Source organism: Curcuma longa, chromosome 16 (genome assembly GCF_044706935.1).
Source record: "Curcuma longa cultivar G26 ecotype Majalengka, Jawa Barat chromosome 16, ITB_CL_G26_1.1, whole genome shotgun sequence".
Taxonomy (NCBI): Eukaryota; Viridiplantae; Streptophyta; class Magnoliopsida; order Zingiberales; family Zingiberaceae; genus Curcuma; species Curcuma longa.
Window position 1 is genome coordinate 9,770,538 of NC_133876.1, and position 16,123 is coordinate 9,786,660.

General features: G+C 39.0%; 3 protein-coding genes and 1 pseudogene across 3 annotated transcripts; 3 read left to right on the top strand and 1 right to left on the bottom strand.

The window, feature by feature from the left end:
- The first annotated feature begins 844 nt into the window (after window positions 1-844).
- On the top strand, window positions 845-4,590 carry LOC141847638 (cytosolic Fe-S cluster assembly factor NBP35). Its single transcript, XM_074735693.1, has 3 exons — window positions 845-1,097; window positions 1,228-1,329; window positions 3,488-4,590. The coding sequence occupies exons 1-3, from the start codon at window positions 1,055-1,057 to the stop codon at window positions 4,387-4,389; spliced, it is 1,047 nt and encodes a 348-aa protein (XP_074591794.1). The 5' UTR covers window positions 845-1,054; the 3' UTR covers window positions 4,390-4,590.
- A 614-nt stretch (window positions 4,591-5,204) lies between these two features.
- LOC141846871 (E3 ubiquitin-protein ligase ATL31-like) lies at window positions 5,205-6,600 on the bottom strand. Its single transcript, XM_074734896.1, has one exon. It carries the CDS (start codon window positions 6,564-6,566, stop codon window positions 5,361-5,363), a length of 1,206 nt encoding a protein of 401 aa, XP_074590997.1. The 5' UTR covers window positions 6,567-6,600; the 3' UTR covers window positions 5,205-5,360.
- Window positions 6,601-11,163: 4,563 nt separating this feature from the next.
- Window positions 11,164-12,875, top strand: LOC141847923 (uncharacterized). The gene is made up of 5 exons (XM_074736032.1): window positions 11,164-11,388; window positions 11,506-11,580; window positions 12,126-12,196; window positions 12,335-12,531; window positions 12,630-12,875. Exons 1-5 carry the CDS (start codon window positions 11,192-11,194, stop codon window positions 12,744-12,746), a joined length of 657 nt encoding a protein of 218 aa, XP_074592133.1. The 5' UTR covers window positions 11,164-11,191; the 3' UTR covers window positions 12,747-12,875.
- A 473-nt stretch (window positions 12,876-13,348) lies between these two features.
- On the top strand, window positions 13,349-14,428 carry LOC141847837 (uncharacterized; annotated as a pseudogene).
- Window positions 14,429-16,123: the final 1,695 nt, after the last annotated feature.

The window sequence follows — 16,123 nt, forward strand, 5'->3', positions numbered from 1 at the left end:
GATAGTGCTTCTCGACGTAGTCGAGTTGGTTTATTGTATGGGGTAAGGATTCATTCTACAGAATTCATTCTGTTAGGATTTGTCTTCTTATTTAGTATATATATATATGGTAATCGTTAGATAGTGCTGGGCATAGTCGAGTTGATTTACTGTATTAGGCAAGAATTGATTCTTGCGACATTCACTCTATTAGGATTTATGTCTTTTTATTTAGTATATATATATATGGTAATGGTTAGATAGTGCTTCTCGACGTAGTCGAGTTGGTTTACTATATTGAGTAAGGATTGATTTTTACGAAATTCATTCGGTTAGGATTTATGTTTTCTTATTTAAGAGGCAGTTCGATCTCGTAATTTATCTCTCTTCAACTCGACATGGGATTAATGATGAAAGATGTTTGAGACGAATGAAATTACCTTCTTGATGTATTAGGTAATGGTTAGACCAGATAGAGGGATTCTTGCGGCATTCACTCTATTAGGATTTATATCTTCTTATTTAGTATATATATATATATGGTAATTGTTAGATAGTGCTTCTCGACGTAGTCGAGTTGGTTTACTATATTGAGTAAGGATTGATTTTTACGAAATTCATTTGGTTAGGATTTATATTTTCTTATTTAAGAGGTAGTTCAATCCTGTAATTTATCTCTCTTCAACTCGACCTGGGATCGATGATGAAAGATGTTTGAGACAAACGAAATTACCTTCTTGCTGTATTAGGTAATGGTTAGACCAGATAGAATGACTCGGCATTCAAATCCAAATTAAATTCGGACCCGATTTGGTCTTTTAAATACGAGCAAGTTAGGGTTTAAAAGTAAACGCCTTCGTCCGCACGTTTTCCCCTGTAATTCCCTGACGCGAGCCCAGCTCCGGCCGCCTAGAGCCTGCGAGTCTCGCTGCGCTCCTTCTCCAGCTGCCTCATCGAAGGACGAGACCATCCTGCCTCGGCGAGGCTTTTCTTTCAACCTTCGTGCTCACCCTCTACAGATATATCTTCGATTGTTCCCCTTTTTTCGTCGAAGAAAAGGCGGTGGGTCGACGATATGGAGAACAGAAACGACGACATTCCCGAGAATGCAAACGAGCGTGAGCTTTCATCTCGAAAACTTGGGAAAAGATTCCTTTTTAATCCTTGGCAGATTATAATAATTCATGCTAATATTCTGATGCTATCTTCTTGTTTTTCTATGAATCCTTTTGGTTTGGATGTGTTCAGATTGCCCCGGCCCGCAATCCGAGGAAGCAGGGAAGGCTGATTCCTGTGCTGGATGCCCTAATCAAGAAATTTGTGCCACTGCCCCCAAAGGCCCTGACCCTGGTATTTTCCTCTTAATTTTCCAAGTTACACCGACACTATTGTTTTCTTTCTGAAAGAAGAAATATTTATCGTAGATTATGCAATACATGATGGGGTTTAGCAGTAGAATATTATTTCCTTTTGAAGTTTTTCAAATTGATTCCAAGTTGTTGTTTCTATGTGATTCCAAATTCGTACTTGCTATGTGCTTGCTGGATGAACTCATGCAACACGAGATGAATTATTATTTCCGAAGATAACCATGTATCTTCCTTGTATTTGTCTTCTTTGATTAATTGCGCAACTAGCTTAGAAAATATAAACAAACTCTTCCAAACCATTTTGAGTATTGGAAAATGTTGTTTCAAGACAATCCATCTAGTGCTCGAGTAGACAATAAATCAATACAAACATAAGAGCTAGTAAGATAATGATGTGGAAAGACAATTGACCAAGAAAAGACCATGAAAGAATGAAATAACAATGAGATTTTTACAACTAGAATGCTGGGAACATGTCCAATATTAGTATAGTTTCCTTAAAGCAAGAATTTTCAAATAATCTTCAAATTTGTCACTTGATCTGATCAATGTTTTAAAGAGTAGTCCAAGCAAAGTGGCAAATGCATATATCATCTCCTATGTGTATGTTGAAGGCAATTGCATTACATATAGCATAACTGGTCCCTATATGTTGTTGGCTTTAGTAAGTGGGGTAGCAGTCTAAGCAGATAGCATATTTAGAAACCAACAAAATCAAAATGTGTCTCATTCTAACTAGCTGAGATTGAAACAAATCAAATAAAGATCTTAATTTTTTTATTATGCTAGGCCCTTCTCAAATAATGAGGATTTTGTGGTTTTTGTTTTCCCTCATATAAAGAGAGTTTTTGTGATTGTGAAACACAAAATAAGTTTTTGGTGCGGTGGTTTTCATGTATTAACTTTGTCAATGAGTCAAGGTTTATTTTAATTGAACCTTTTTTTCCTTTCTACATTGGTGTGGTTACTAGACAAGGACTGATTGATCACATAAATCTCCAACCAAAGATGGGGAAAACCACCATCAGACAGAAACTGTTAGAGGGTGACCCTTCTTAAAAGGGAGCCGATAAAACAGTCCGTGTTTGAGGTGATACATCAGGGAGCACCAAACGTATGAAATCAAGTCAATTCAAAAAGATAGTTATCGTTCACTAAATTGACAGGTGAACCCTTAAGGAAAAATGAGCTTGAGCTCATTTAAAAATGAGTTCATTCGGTAGGATCTCTAGCTCTCTTCCTCTTTAAAGTCATGATCAAATTTGTAACATTTGCAGATAATGAGATTCATTGGATGGCCCTTATATGTTCCATCTTTATTAACTAAACCAAACTATTGATTCCATCAATCTTTAATTAAATATACTATTTACACAGATATTCATGTAGTAAACTTTTAAACAAATCATCAAACTGAACTTAATTTGGTACATAAGCTGAAGAATGACCATGTTTGTGATTTTCGTCCATCATTTAGAAAGTCTTTATCAACATTTTTTCAAGAAAGAAATGAAGAATACTATGTACTATTTTCAAAATCATATTTATTAACAGAATTCGCCAACTAGGTGAAGTTTCTGCAGCTTCATCATAAAGATAATTGATTTTTTTTTCCCAGTCCACATCAGATTCTGCTTGTTTTGAGGCAAATCAATGTTACAGTTATCTACAATTTGGTTTCTTCTAGGATAGAGACTCTTATCAAGCATTTCTAAGGAAGAGTTCTGTTGGCTGCCACATACTTAAAGACTTTTCAATGGTTCCTAGTTTCATGGATTTTCACTTTCATCATTTTGTAGATTTCCTATTTTACGGTTTAGAAGTGTTAGTTAAAAAGTCATGACCTATAAGCATATCAGTTTAACAACTGTTTTCCCCCTCTTGAGCAACTTGAAGAACTGCTAATTTTCTCAAAAAATTAAGAGCTATTTCATTGTTCTATTCAGAATTTAGTAATACCTGTGTACAGTTGAGAATTTGTTTGACTTGTTATACTTGATGCCTATTTTGCAGGCCAATCATCCAGGAACTATGTTTGTGTCAAATCCTTAATGACTTCATCTAAACCTTGAGATACATTAATATGGTCAAATAACTCAAATTGCTAATTACTGACAGATAAGTAATGTTTTTGACAGACTTGGTGGCTATAGCAGAAAGAATGGCAACAATCAAGCACAAGATACTCATCCTGTCTGGCAAGGGTGGCATTGGAAAGAGTACATTCTCAGCGCAACTCTCGTTTGCTTTGGCTGAGCTGGAGAACCAGGTTGGTCTTCTTGACATAGATATATGCGGACCCAGCATCCCAAAGATGATGGGCCTTGAAGGGCAGGACATCCATCAGAGCAACCTTGGCTGGTCCCCTGTCTACGTCGAGTCGAACCTTGGTGTCATGTCCATTGGATTCATGCTCCCCCACCCTGATGAAGCTGTCATATGGAGAGGCCCTAGAAAAAATGGACTCATCAAACAGTTTGTGAAGGATGTGGATTGGGGTGAGCTGGACTATCTTGTTGTGGATGCTCCTCCTGGAACATCTGATGAGCACATCTCTATCGTACAGTTTTTGCAAGCCACAGGCGTAGACGGTGCCATCATCGTGACCACCCCACAGCAGGTGTCCTTGATCGATGTGCGCAAGGAAATTAGCTTTTGCAAGAAGGTAGGGATCCCGGTTCTTGGTGTGGTCGAGAACATGAGTGGTTTGAGACAGCCAATCTCAGACATGAGGTTTCTAAAGTTGAATGAGACGGGAGATGAGAACGATGTGACTGAGTGGGCGTTAAGGTACATCAGCTCGAATGCACCAGAGCTTCTTTCTGTGATTTCTTGCAGTGAGGTGTTCGATGCCACGGGGGGTGGGGCTGCGAAGATGTGCATGGAAATGGGAGTTCCGTTTCTGGGAAAGGTGCCGATGGATCCTTATCTTTGCAGGGCTGCAGAGGAAGGACGTTCCTGTTTTACTGATCAGAAATGCACTGTTAGTGCTCCAGCTTTAAAGAAGATAATCCAAAATCTTGTTTCTTCCTTCCAATAAGTTCCAAGGACTGACATCTTCACGTGAAGTCATCTGATAACTACTTTAGCTATTCTGTTGTGGATCTTTCGATTATAACCTTGAGTATTTTCTTCCAGTGCAGTGTGGCTTGTGTTGTACCCTTATTTATTTTCAGAAATAGAATAAGTTTGAGACTTTATCATTTCCAGCAATCGAAATCCCTATTCATCTTATTCATTATATCTAGATTAGTATCGACTGATTGTGGCCACAGTTGCAAATCTCTAAGGAATTCTTTTTCTATGATCAACTGTTGAAATCTTTGATCGCGATAGACAAGAAAAAAGGTAAGAGAATGTGTTCCCTTGGTGAAAGCAAAGCCTCCACTTTCTTTGCTGTTTCGATGCAAACACGACATGCAGGCAACTTGCTCATGCAAGACAATGCGACGTGTCCTAGTAGCTCGCTCCTCACTGGCACAGCACACTACTTCTCAATGATATCTCTCCAGTGCTTCTCCAAACCACAAGCGATTGATGTTTATGTTGTCATACAAGTCAATGGAATCATTGTTAGCAGCAAAGATATGACGTGCATAAAAAAAAAAAAAGACAGTAGGTAGATAGGTTTGATAAAATTACACATATCCAACTGAATATCCGAAATAAATATATGAAAATTGATGATGAAGATGAGGATGGATATTATGGAGTACAGTAGTCTATTATATCATATCAGTCACACATCTTCTCATTGCAATGGAGTGGGGGAGGGTGGACTGGCTGTCTTCGGTTACATCTTGAGAAGCTTCCAATTAACCTTGTCTTGGCTCAACGAGTGGTCAGACGATCGAATAATCGAAACGCATCGAGTCATGGCATTGACAAGTCTGTGGAATCACTTCCTTTAATTTTCTTGTGATTGCTTTTTGATTTTTCATATTATCTACATTTTTGTAGGATCCTCATTATCTGTAGATTTGGCGAAATATCGAGGCGAGAAAAAAAGGGTCAGTTTGGTTCTGTTTTGACTCGTCCTCCGGCGGCCGGCGGCGGCGGCTCGTCCTGGTCGGCTGCCCGTTTCGCATCGTTGACTGCAGCGCTGGGGCAGTTGAATGGAGCCCTCGTGGGTCCCTCGAATTTGCCGCTGGATGCCCCCTCTGCCTCCCACTTCCTTGGCGTGGCCCGCGCCGGAACCTTCGCCGACAACGTGCGGATGAAGAAGGAAGGCCAACGGTCTGACCTTCCGAAACGCACGCCCCTCCCGGCGCGGTTTCTCGCGTCGTCTATTGTTGATCCGCCGGCGACGCGGTGGGAGGTGCCTTCGTCTGTGAGCTCGAGGCAGCTCGTCGGAAAATGGAGGTTGCTAGGGGCGGCCAAGATCTCCCTTCGAATATGATCCGGAAGCCGGAGGGTGTAGCGGTCGACGTTCTCCCCGGGAAGTATCACCGAGTGCCCGGCGGAGTATGAACGCGGAAGAAGCTTCGGCGGGCGCAGTCTCCACGACCGCGACCCGACCTCCCTCCTCTGTCTCTCGGTCAGCGAGCTGGCCATCGGCTCCGGGCCCGCCTTCGGATCGACGACGACGGTCACTTGATCCGGCGCCAGTGGAGAAACAGGGGGTTCGAGGGACGCAGGGGGGTCGACGGAAGGGGGCGAATCCAAAAGGTGGATGGTGACACCGCCGGATTCTTCGTCGAGGTTGCAGCGGCAGACGGGGCAGGTGACGTGGGAGGCCAGCCAGGCGTCGATGCACTCCGGGTGGAAGGCGTGGCTGCAGGGCGGGAGGAGTCGGAGCGCGTCGTCGTCGTCGAACTCGCTGAGGCACACCGCGCACTCCAGCGCGCCCTTGCCCAGCTTGAGCCCCTTCACATCGGCGTAAAGCAGCGTCGGAAACGTCTCGATGACGTCAGCGCTCAGCCCCCTGTTCTGCTGCAACCGCGACAGCAGCCGCCGCGGCCCGGAGGGGCCGCGCGGGTCGTCGAAGCTGCCGCCGGCGCAGCGGCGGATGTAGATAGAGAGGAGGATGACGAAGAAGAAGGCCGTGACGAGAAACACGATGACGATGGCCATGGTGGGGTTGAAGGTCGGCGAGCCGAAGTAGGGGTTATACTTATCCGACGGCGTCGAGGGAGGCGGCGCCTGCGCCAAAGCGCACCTAGCGGCGACCAGAAGCCACAGAATCTTAATCAGACAGCCACCGCGACTCGTCCCCATCACTCACCGCCCGCCGGAGAAGCACAGTAAGAGCACAGCAAGCGGAATCAACACTGAAGCCGTGACCGTGAAGAAGATAAAACGGTGCGACTCCTGCACGTGAGACGCGCGTGCAAATGAAGAATTTCTCATCTATGCGTTTATTATTATTATTATTATTATTATTAAAGCAAATTTCTCAAGCTAATGAAACAGAAGGAAGACGCCAAAGGAAGCATTTAATTAACAGCGTGATGCACTTGCTGAGTCGAGAGAAGTGTCGATATTGAGGAAGGAACGGCGTTGTTGGAACGTCACAGTCAAGAGATCGTTCGTCAATAACCTCGCTATCGTTGTGTTGGATGATTGGGTTTGAGCATATCGAGGACACGCCCTTGGATTCGGTGCTCAACTAACGATATCTTAGAATAACTCCGAAGACCTGTTTAGATCAGAACCACTGCACTGAGGAAGTCTTCTGCGAGTCTCGCTTTATAATCAAACTCCAGCATTTGACTGATGGGGCATGCATGCGCGCGCATGCAGATGACGGCGGAGGAATTGAGCAGCGAGCACAACTCCGGCCAAGCTCACTTCACGCCTCTCACTCCTGCAGCAGATCTCGCCGCCGTGGCAGACGGGTAGAATAATAAAGAAAGAAAGGAAAATGAAATAAGCAAGTCAAACGAAAGATTTGTATAGTGGTTGACCAACACAAAATAGCATTGGGGCAATATTTTATTGGAATTGGTGAGGAGGGTCTCTTTTTAATTTGTTAGGCATCTCATCCCTTTTATACATCTTTATTTTTTTATATTATTATAACAGTTAGATCTCTAACTATTATAAAATTATAATAGTTATGATTTCATATTTATTAAAATTACATAATTGATTTCATAGTTGCTATGAAATATTAATCAGTAGTAATAAGTTATCTATTATTCCCGCTCGAGATCATCTTCAGATGAGTTACTGGACACCTGGCTCGTATGTTGACTCACCAAAAGTGATACCCACGATTAGCTGAGGAGGAGGATCTGGGTTCTAGCGTACCACTAAGCGCTGAGCTGCAAGGAGAAAGAAGAAGGTGAGAACGGAAGCCAAGGATGCCTAGCTCAGCCACTTTGACGCTTAAGTCAAACGCAGCAAGAAGAGAAAATGAAAAAAATGAAGTAAGGAGGTTCTTGATCGTATGTGTATGTACCTGCACCTATGAGACGGGATTGTTATATAGAATCACGAGAGAGAAAGATGTCCTGTCTTAATTAAAAAGAAGAATCCTATAAGGGAGGATTTTGTCAGAGGAAATGTCCCATCGCTGGTAAAGAGAATATCTCATCATCGTCGCCACTATAACAAAGGGTTCTACACTCACACCTAATACGGTATCAGGCTATATCATCATAAATCATGGCGCATTAATTAATGGGGCAGGTGAGCTACCCCAAATATCATATCATAGCACGTGTCCTTCTGGCGATGATTTGACAAGTTGAATGATGGAGTGTCAAGAGTCGGGCTCGGAGGGATCGAACTGATTGAACACTGAGCAGGGCGGAGTGAGCTTAGGTGGCAAAGAGAGTCCGAACCGAGGCTACCTGAGACTAGGAGCCTTGACAGTCTGAGATGGAGCTCGGGGTCGAGTGGAGGTTTGGTTGAAGGTCCAGACTCAGAGCTGAGTGTTGAACCCAAGTGGAGTAGTTGCACTACAAAAATTAACGGAAATAGCGACGGACCAATTCCGTCGCTATTCGGTCGCTAACCGAGGTTAACGACCGATTAGCGACGGAAATCGACCGTCGCAAAAAATCCGGTCGCTGACGTCATCTTAGCGACGGAATTAATTTCCGTCGCTAATTAATAGAGACGGAATTTTAATTCCGTCTCTAAATATTCGCGACGGAATTAAAATTCCGTTTGCTAAATTTAGCGACGGCTAGGGTTCCGAGCTAATTAGCGACGGATTTAAAATCGAACGCTAAATTTAAAGGGGAAAAATTAAAAAAAAATCATTTTTAGCGACGGAATTTTTCCGTCGCTAATTTAAAGAAAACAAAAATTAAAAAAACATTTTTAGCGACGGAATTAAAATTCCGTCGCTAACTTAAAGAAAAAAATTTTAAAAAAAATCATTTTTAGCGACGGAATTAAACTTTCGTCGCTAATTTAAAGGAAAAAAATTTAAAAAAAAATCATTTTAGCGACGGAATTTTAATTCCGTCGCAAACTTAAAGAAAAAAAATTTAAAAAAAATCGCTAATTAGCGACGGAATTAAAATTCCGTCGCTAATTTAATTTATTTTTTAGTATAATTTATTTTATTTTTCTGAATTTCCTGTTTATATATCAAAATCTCTAAATACAATATTACAATCACATTAATCTCTAGATACAACATATCAAAATACACCAACATATCAAAATACACCACATATCAAAATTATCTGCAATATCATAAATGAAGAAGAGGGAAAAAATGCTTGCTTCCTCAAACAAAAGATTTGCTTAAAATTTCCTCTAATCACATAGTTAACTAAAGGACTTGGCACGCTATAGGTTCAACTTGATACACTTTCCTTGTGCCATTTTGGTTTCTTTGGATGTTTTGTGGGTTGAAGGCATTCTATTTCCTCTAATCCTAAGGTTCCTTTATCATTCTGTCATCATACATGTTATCCAAGATTATATTTGTCAGTCATTTGAGTTTTATGGTTAGAGCAAGGAGGCAAGGTGATCTTGGTTCAACAAGGTTTATGGTTAGGTACCATCTTCATTGTATCTCATTGTTCGTTGTTCTGGAGTGAACTGTATTGTAAACATGGATTGGTGAAAACTGAAGGATCACTGAATGATCCTCATGAACACAACAACCTGCAAGATTGGTGCCTACCACACATGATAAACAATCTAGAGTTCTGTCTATAGCATCATGAAACAATTACTATAAAAGAAGCATGGACTATCATTATTAACCCTAAATATTAACCATAATAAAAATATTAACCATCAACAATCATCAACTATCTTCAATAAACCATACCAAAATTAACCTAATCATCAATTACCGGAGAGGAAACTGTGCCGGAGAAGAACAACGCCGGAGGGAGGAGAGCGCCGGAGGGAGGATTTTTCGCCGGAGAGAACGAAGCCCTAAACGCGCACGGGAAGAAATCGCCGCGCGAGAAGACCCACTGCCGGAGGAGAGTGCGCGAGAGAGGAGAGTGCCGGGGGAGGCAGGAGAGTGCCGGAGGGAGGAGAGCGCCGGAGGGAGGATTTTCGCCGGAGAGAACGAAGCCCTAAACGCGCACGGGAAGAAATCGCCGCGCGAGAAGACCCACTGCCGGAGGAGAGTGCGCGAGAGAGGAGAGTGCCGGAGGGAGGAGAGTGCCGGGGGAGGAGAGTGTCGGAAGGAGGAGAGCGCCGAAGGGAGGATTTTTCGCCGGAGAGGAGAGAACGAAGCCCTAATCGCGCACGGGAAGAAAAGAAAAGGGCGGCGGAGCCCTAAATTCGCGACCTTAGCGACGGAAAATTATTTTCGTCGCTAAATAGCGACGGAAAATTATTTCCGTCGCTATTTAGCGACGGAAATAATTTTCCGTCGCTATTTAGCGACGGATATTAATATTCGGTCGCTAAATTTAGCGACGGAAATAATTTTCCGTCGCTATTTAGCGACAGAAATAAATTTCCGTCGCTATTTAGCGACGGAAAGATATTCCGTCGCTAAATTTAGCGACGGAAAATTATTCGGCTAAATCGGTCGGTAAATCCAGATTCTTTTGTAGTGTTGGGAATTGCATTTCGAGCCAAGTGGGATGTCAAGTAGAGAGTCAGAGTCGAATTATTTGGAGTCGGGGTTCAACCACCTTGGGATCAAGTTAGTCAACCCTGGAGTCAAGCTTTCTATCCGACGTGTCATTTCCAATCGGATCAGGTCTTAACCTTCTAGCTCAAGTTATGCTTAACCCATAACATCTATGTTATAGTAGTCATGCTTCATAGTTGTTATAACATAATTAATGTTGATCGTTGTTTACTAATATTGACTAATATTGTAGAGATGAAGTGTCTATATTATAAGCGCTATAAATTATAAATTATAATTGTTATAATATAAATAAATTATAATTGTTATAATATAGTATTATTATTAGTATTGATCCGAATCAAAGTATTGTTATAACAAATATTTATTAGTGTTGATCAGAAATAAAGCTAAGTATTACTATAATACAATTTTATTAGTGTTGATTAGTAGTTATAAATTATAATTGTTATAATATAACTTTTTATGTTAATTAGAATTGAAATGTCTTACACCGCCATGGCAAAACGTGTTGAATAAGAAAAATAAAAATGCAATAACCAAGTCAAATGAAAGATTTGTATAATGTTTGACCAACTGTTCTCATTCTGTGACTTTGAACAACTATCAGTCATCTATAACTATCAACTCTAAGTTTTCGTGCATAATTTCCATGCCTTTTTCCAAAACGAAGTGCAATTTTCAATCCTAAGTTTGATACGATTAACTTGGACGCCACGCCCTCACCTAACAATTAATATTTAATTGATGTATTAATAAATACTGAAATGACCTGGGAAGCAACTTAGCTGATTGGAGATCGACCCACCCTGAAGCCATGGCTCCTCCTTCTCTTGCTTCTTGCAACCTTTCTTCTCCCACCTTTCTCTTCCATCTTGGGGCTTGTAAAAAGCTATCTCTTCCTCTTCAGCTCATTAGTCTGCGCTCATCGCCTCGTGGACGATATCGGTTTTTTGTCGATCGAGGAATGCAATCGTCTAGTAATGATGAAGGCCGCAAAGCTTCAAGTGTGAAGTATGTATGGATCGATTCTTACCTTGATCGATCATGCACATCGCTTGAAAATAGAAGAGTAATTTGTGCTTAATTGATTTTTTTTTCTTCCTTTCTTTCTTTCTTTCTTTTTTATAGGAGATGGAGAACTTATTCTGGCGATCTGATTGGAGGTTCTGGAGCTTCGGTTCCTCCAGCTAACATCCCAGTATGGTAGGACTTGTTTGCATGAAAACTACCTATGATTATCTAGAACTTGTACTTTAATTGCAACTTCAGTTCGATCTTCTGAAATTTCAAGTCGATCCATTTCAGTTAGTTCATTCAATTTTGAGTTTAGATTGTTTAGCAAATCAAACCATTCTTCTAACCAGTTTATCGTAAATGAACTGCATCATTCAGACTAAACTGAATGATCAGAGCTGAATACATGTCAAAACAATACCTATTAGGCCATTGAGTGATAGATGAATGAAGGTTTCAGAGCTTGTGTAATAATTGTATTCATTCTTAATTGTGTGTGTGTGTGCCATTCTGATCAATTCATTGGTCTTCAGTACATCATCACAGATCAATGATCAACAAATCTAAGAGTTATTTGAACCCTAAAAAACTTATGTTAAATTCATTATCCATGAGAATTTTTAAAAAAAAAATGAAAACAAATTAACACAGTCAAAACATCTCATAAATAAATATGACTTTATATATTTCACCTAGTTTTTGCATTTGATATAGAGTACTTTATCTTTTCAAAGGGTAGGGTGGGCCTTGGGTTCCCTAGTCATCCTCGCCATACCTTTCTACAAGAGAATATTCACCGAAAAAGGTATATACTTAACCTAATTAATTATCTTTCTGCTTCATTATATTATTCATTTAATTAGCTATTGACTAAGGACTCATATACAATTTTAATCTCTTTTAACTTGAAAAAAAATGAAAAATGATATGATATTAATATCAGGTGATGAGATAGAAAAGGTAGCAGAAGATGTTATGGAAGCAGTGGAAAAGGTTGCAGAGGTGACTGAACGAGTAGCTTCAGATGTGGCCGATGCACTTCCTGATGGAGTAGGGCTCAAGGACAAGGCCCTGCTGGTTGAGAAAATAGCTCATGAAGTAGAGAAAGATGTAAAGCTTGTGGAAGCCATTGCTCATCAGGTTGATTGATCTAAACAAACTCTATAGATCGAGTTTCCACATGTAGCTGAAAAGGATTCAGATATCATTCTGTAATGTAATGTAATGTATATCTACAGGTGGATCATGTGAAAGAAGAAGTAGAAGCCTTGGTTAAGCCCGCAATTGATGGAGAAGAAAAGACCATGGAGAAGGATGATCAGGAACAGAGAAGCAAAGACGACCAACCAAATTAAATGCCAACAAGTGAAAGTCATGATATTCAGATCATTGTAGCTTAATTGATTAGTTTAAATTGATTTTAATTTGTTTGTACAAGAATGTTAATGTGTGTTTAATAAAGGCATGTTGGAGTTAGAGATTAACCAGCTGCATGTGATGAAAATTAAGTGTTGTTTATATATATAAATAAGAAAGATCTAAAGGGCAAAAATAATTTATAATTTATTAGAATCGTTTATATATTATCAAATAGCATTCCATCTTAGCATATTTTTAGTTTTAAAAATATATTTATTTTTTATATTATTATAATAAAATTACTATAACATGAATATTTTAATTTTAATCAATACTAATAATATTGTATAATAACATTTATAATTCATAATATTTATAATATATATTATTTTAATTTGGATTGACTTGGTGTAAGGAAAAGGAAACACGCGTGTTTTTTGCTTCTTTGAAACAATAATTGTAAGTCGACTGCTGCGCCATTCAGCTTCCTCTGCGCAGCAACCGGTCAATCACGGCGCCTCGTCCACCATTAAACGTCGAGATGGAACCTATTAAAATGGGAGATGAATATTATTATATGGTACTACTGCTCCTTTTGTCTGATTGAAAACTCTGAATTCCTTCCATTGCCAATGTTCTTCTGATTTCTTCGGATTGGAGATCGGAAATGGAGATGGAAATGGAGATGGGAGTCGAATCTAATTCCTTGCTCGCCGTCTGAGAAATGGATGGCGTTAGATCAGGAGATGATGTTGCTCGATCTGAATCTCTCCGAGCACCACGAGGAGGAGGAGGAGGAGGATAAGAAATTAGTTACATATCAAGAACAGAGCTCGACGTCGATTTCTAGCGTTGAGGTCGTCGTTGCTGAATGGGACGGACGATTCGGATCGACGGCGAACGCGAGCTTGCTGAGAGCTCTGCAGCTGTCGCAGACGCGGGCGAGGGAGGCGGAGAAGAAGGCGGCGGCGGAGAGCGACAAGAGCCAGGAGCTGAGCAGGCTGCTGCTGGAGGACGAGCTCCGGCTCTCGGCCTACCGGCGGTGGGCGACTCTTCTCGAGGCCGAGAACTCCATGCTGCGGCTGAAGGGATTAACCACGCGGCGGCCGGAGGAGGAGGAGGAGGAGGAAGGGCAAGAGGAAGACGAGCGGAAGGAGGCGAAGGCGAGGGCGAAGAAGAAAGCAACGCCGGCGCCGATGGCCGGGTGGCTGGCGCTGGCCTCTTGCGTCGGCATCGCCGGCGTGGGGCTGGTGGTGGCCCGGAGCGTTCATTACTCGATCCAACAGCCGGAGAATCCCGACAGAGTCAAACCGAGGTTGACCCTTCGGCTTGGATTTTTGCAGATCCATTTTGGTTCGGTCCACTTCGACGGGGTCCGAATAAGTTTCAGATTTCAATCTCTTTTCGATAAATTAAGTCCCAAATTTTAGTTTCTGTCCAAATTAATGCTCTATTTTTTTTTCCCCTTAATGATGTTAATTTCTTTAAAATGTCGTAATGCTTAGTTTCGTTCTAAAGCATGTGCCCGCGAGAAATTACATGGAAAGTACGCTGTTAGTCTTCGCGTTGACATTTTCTTTGTCTCAAGGATAATTTATTGACCCGGGCAAACTTTTTTTAATATTAAAATACATATTCAAATTTTATATTTATCAACATATTTACCTATTTTACAGCATTCGCAGTTTTCGCATTCGCATTCGCCTACTACCGCATTATAAGTGTACACAATTGTCCTAGTGGATTTCTAAATTTTTTATATTTCATGTGTAGATTTTAATTTACTAGGTCAATCAACTATTAAAAATATATAATTATAAGGAGTATAATAAATTTAATTTAAAATGTTTGTCTAAAATTTTAATATCATAATCTTAATACTTCAATCCATATCCGATAGCATGATTACACTTGAGAAGCTACGAGGAATGTAATAAATTTGATTTAAAATATTTTTAAAATATATAAGGTCATCATCAATATTTTGATCAAAACTCATTTATAATCTTAACTATCTCAAAAAAAAAAATGCTTCCAAATATGCTCATTATATTTTTGAAAGTCTCTTAAGTATAACAATGGCTTAACATTTGAATTTCATAGCCTATATTGAGAGTTATGTATTTTTAAAATTTTTATAATATTGAGACAAACTCATTAAAGAATTTAGATTTATCAAATTTATTCATCCATATCATCAAAAAATTCATAAAACTTTTCTAGTTTAAATCGTATCAAGCTTCTGAAATTTTAGATATTATAGGTTTATCAAGTTTTTTATTAAAACTCACTTATGACCTTAGACATCTCATAAATACTTTAAACTAATTCATTGTACTCTTTCTTGAATATTATCATGCCTTTAGACATAGATTCCACCGTCTAAATTGAGAATTGTAAATTTTTAAATATTCACAATTTTAAAATAATTTAACATAAATTCATTAGTGGGTCTATGTTTGTCATAATTATTCATTAACACCATTGATTCTTAGGACTCCTTTGGTTTAAAACCTGGATATCGTAGGTCCATCAATAATTTTTTTTTCAAAACTCACGGATATCTATAGGCATCTCATAAGCACTTCAAATCAAGTTAATTACACTCGCATCTTTTATAGTCTACTATTTAAATTAAGAGTTATGAATTTTTAAAATTTTTATAGTAATCTTGAAATATTTTGACATAAGCTCCTTAGATATATAATAATCGACATGTTGATGAAGATTCAATTGACTACTTAAGAAAGAGAGATATATATATACTATGAAATAAGTATATATTTTAATAAATATAAAATTTGATTTTGTAATTTATATATTAAAAAAGGTTAGCTATGTCATTTTAAATAGATTAGATTTTACTGACTCATAAATATTAAAAAATGGATAAAAATTAAAAGTGAGTATTTTTTTGAAATCATCAAGAAATCTACGCTCTATTTAACTCGATTTTTTTTTTATCAAAGGAGTCCTTTATTCCATGCATAATTATTCAACCAACTATCATCCTTCACTGTACTATTCTTATTATTAGTTTCTTTTATATTTTCCATTTAAATTTGAAATTATAGAGAAATATTACAATAGTTAAGAAATTATAACTATTATAACTAGCAATTTCATAAATGTTATAATTATAAATGTTAAATAAATTTTAAGATGTCATAATTTTTATTTCTAATTGAATCAAATCAATATATCTATATTTATTATCAAATATAATTCATAATGATTTAATTTTATATCAAAAATTTCATTTAAAGACTTTTCAAAAACTTCTTTTTATAAGAAGCTATTACAACTACAAACTATAATTATTATAATAATTACGGTATCATAACTATTATAATACTTTTGTTCCATTTATGAT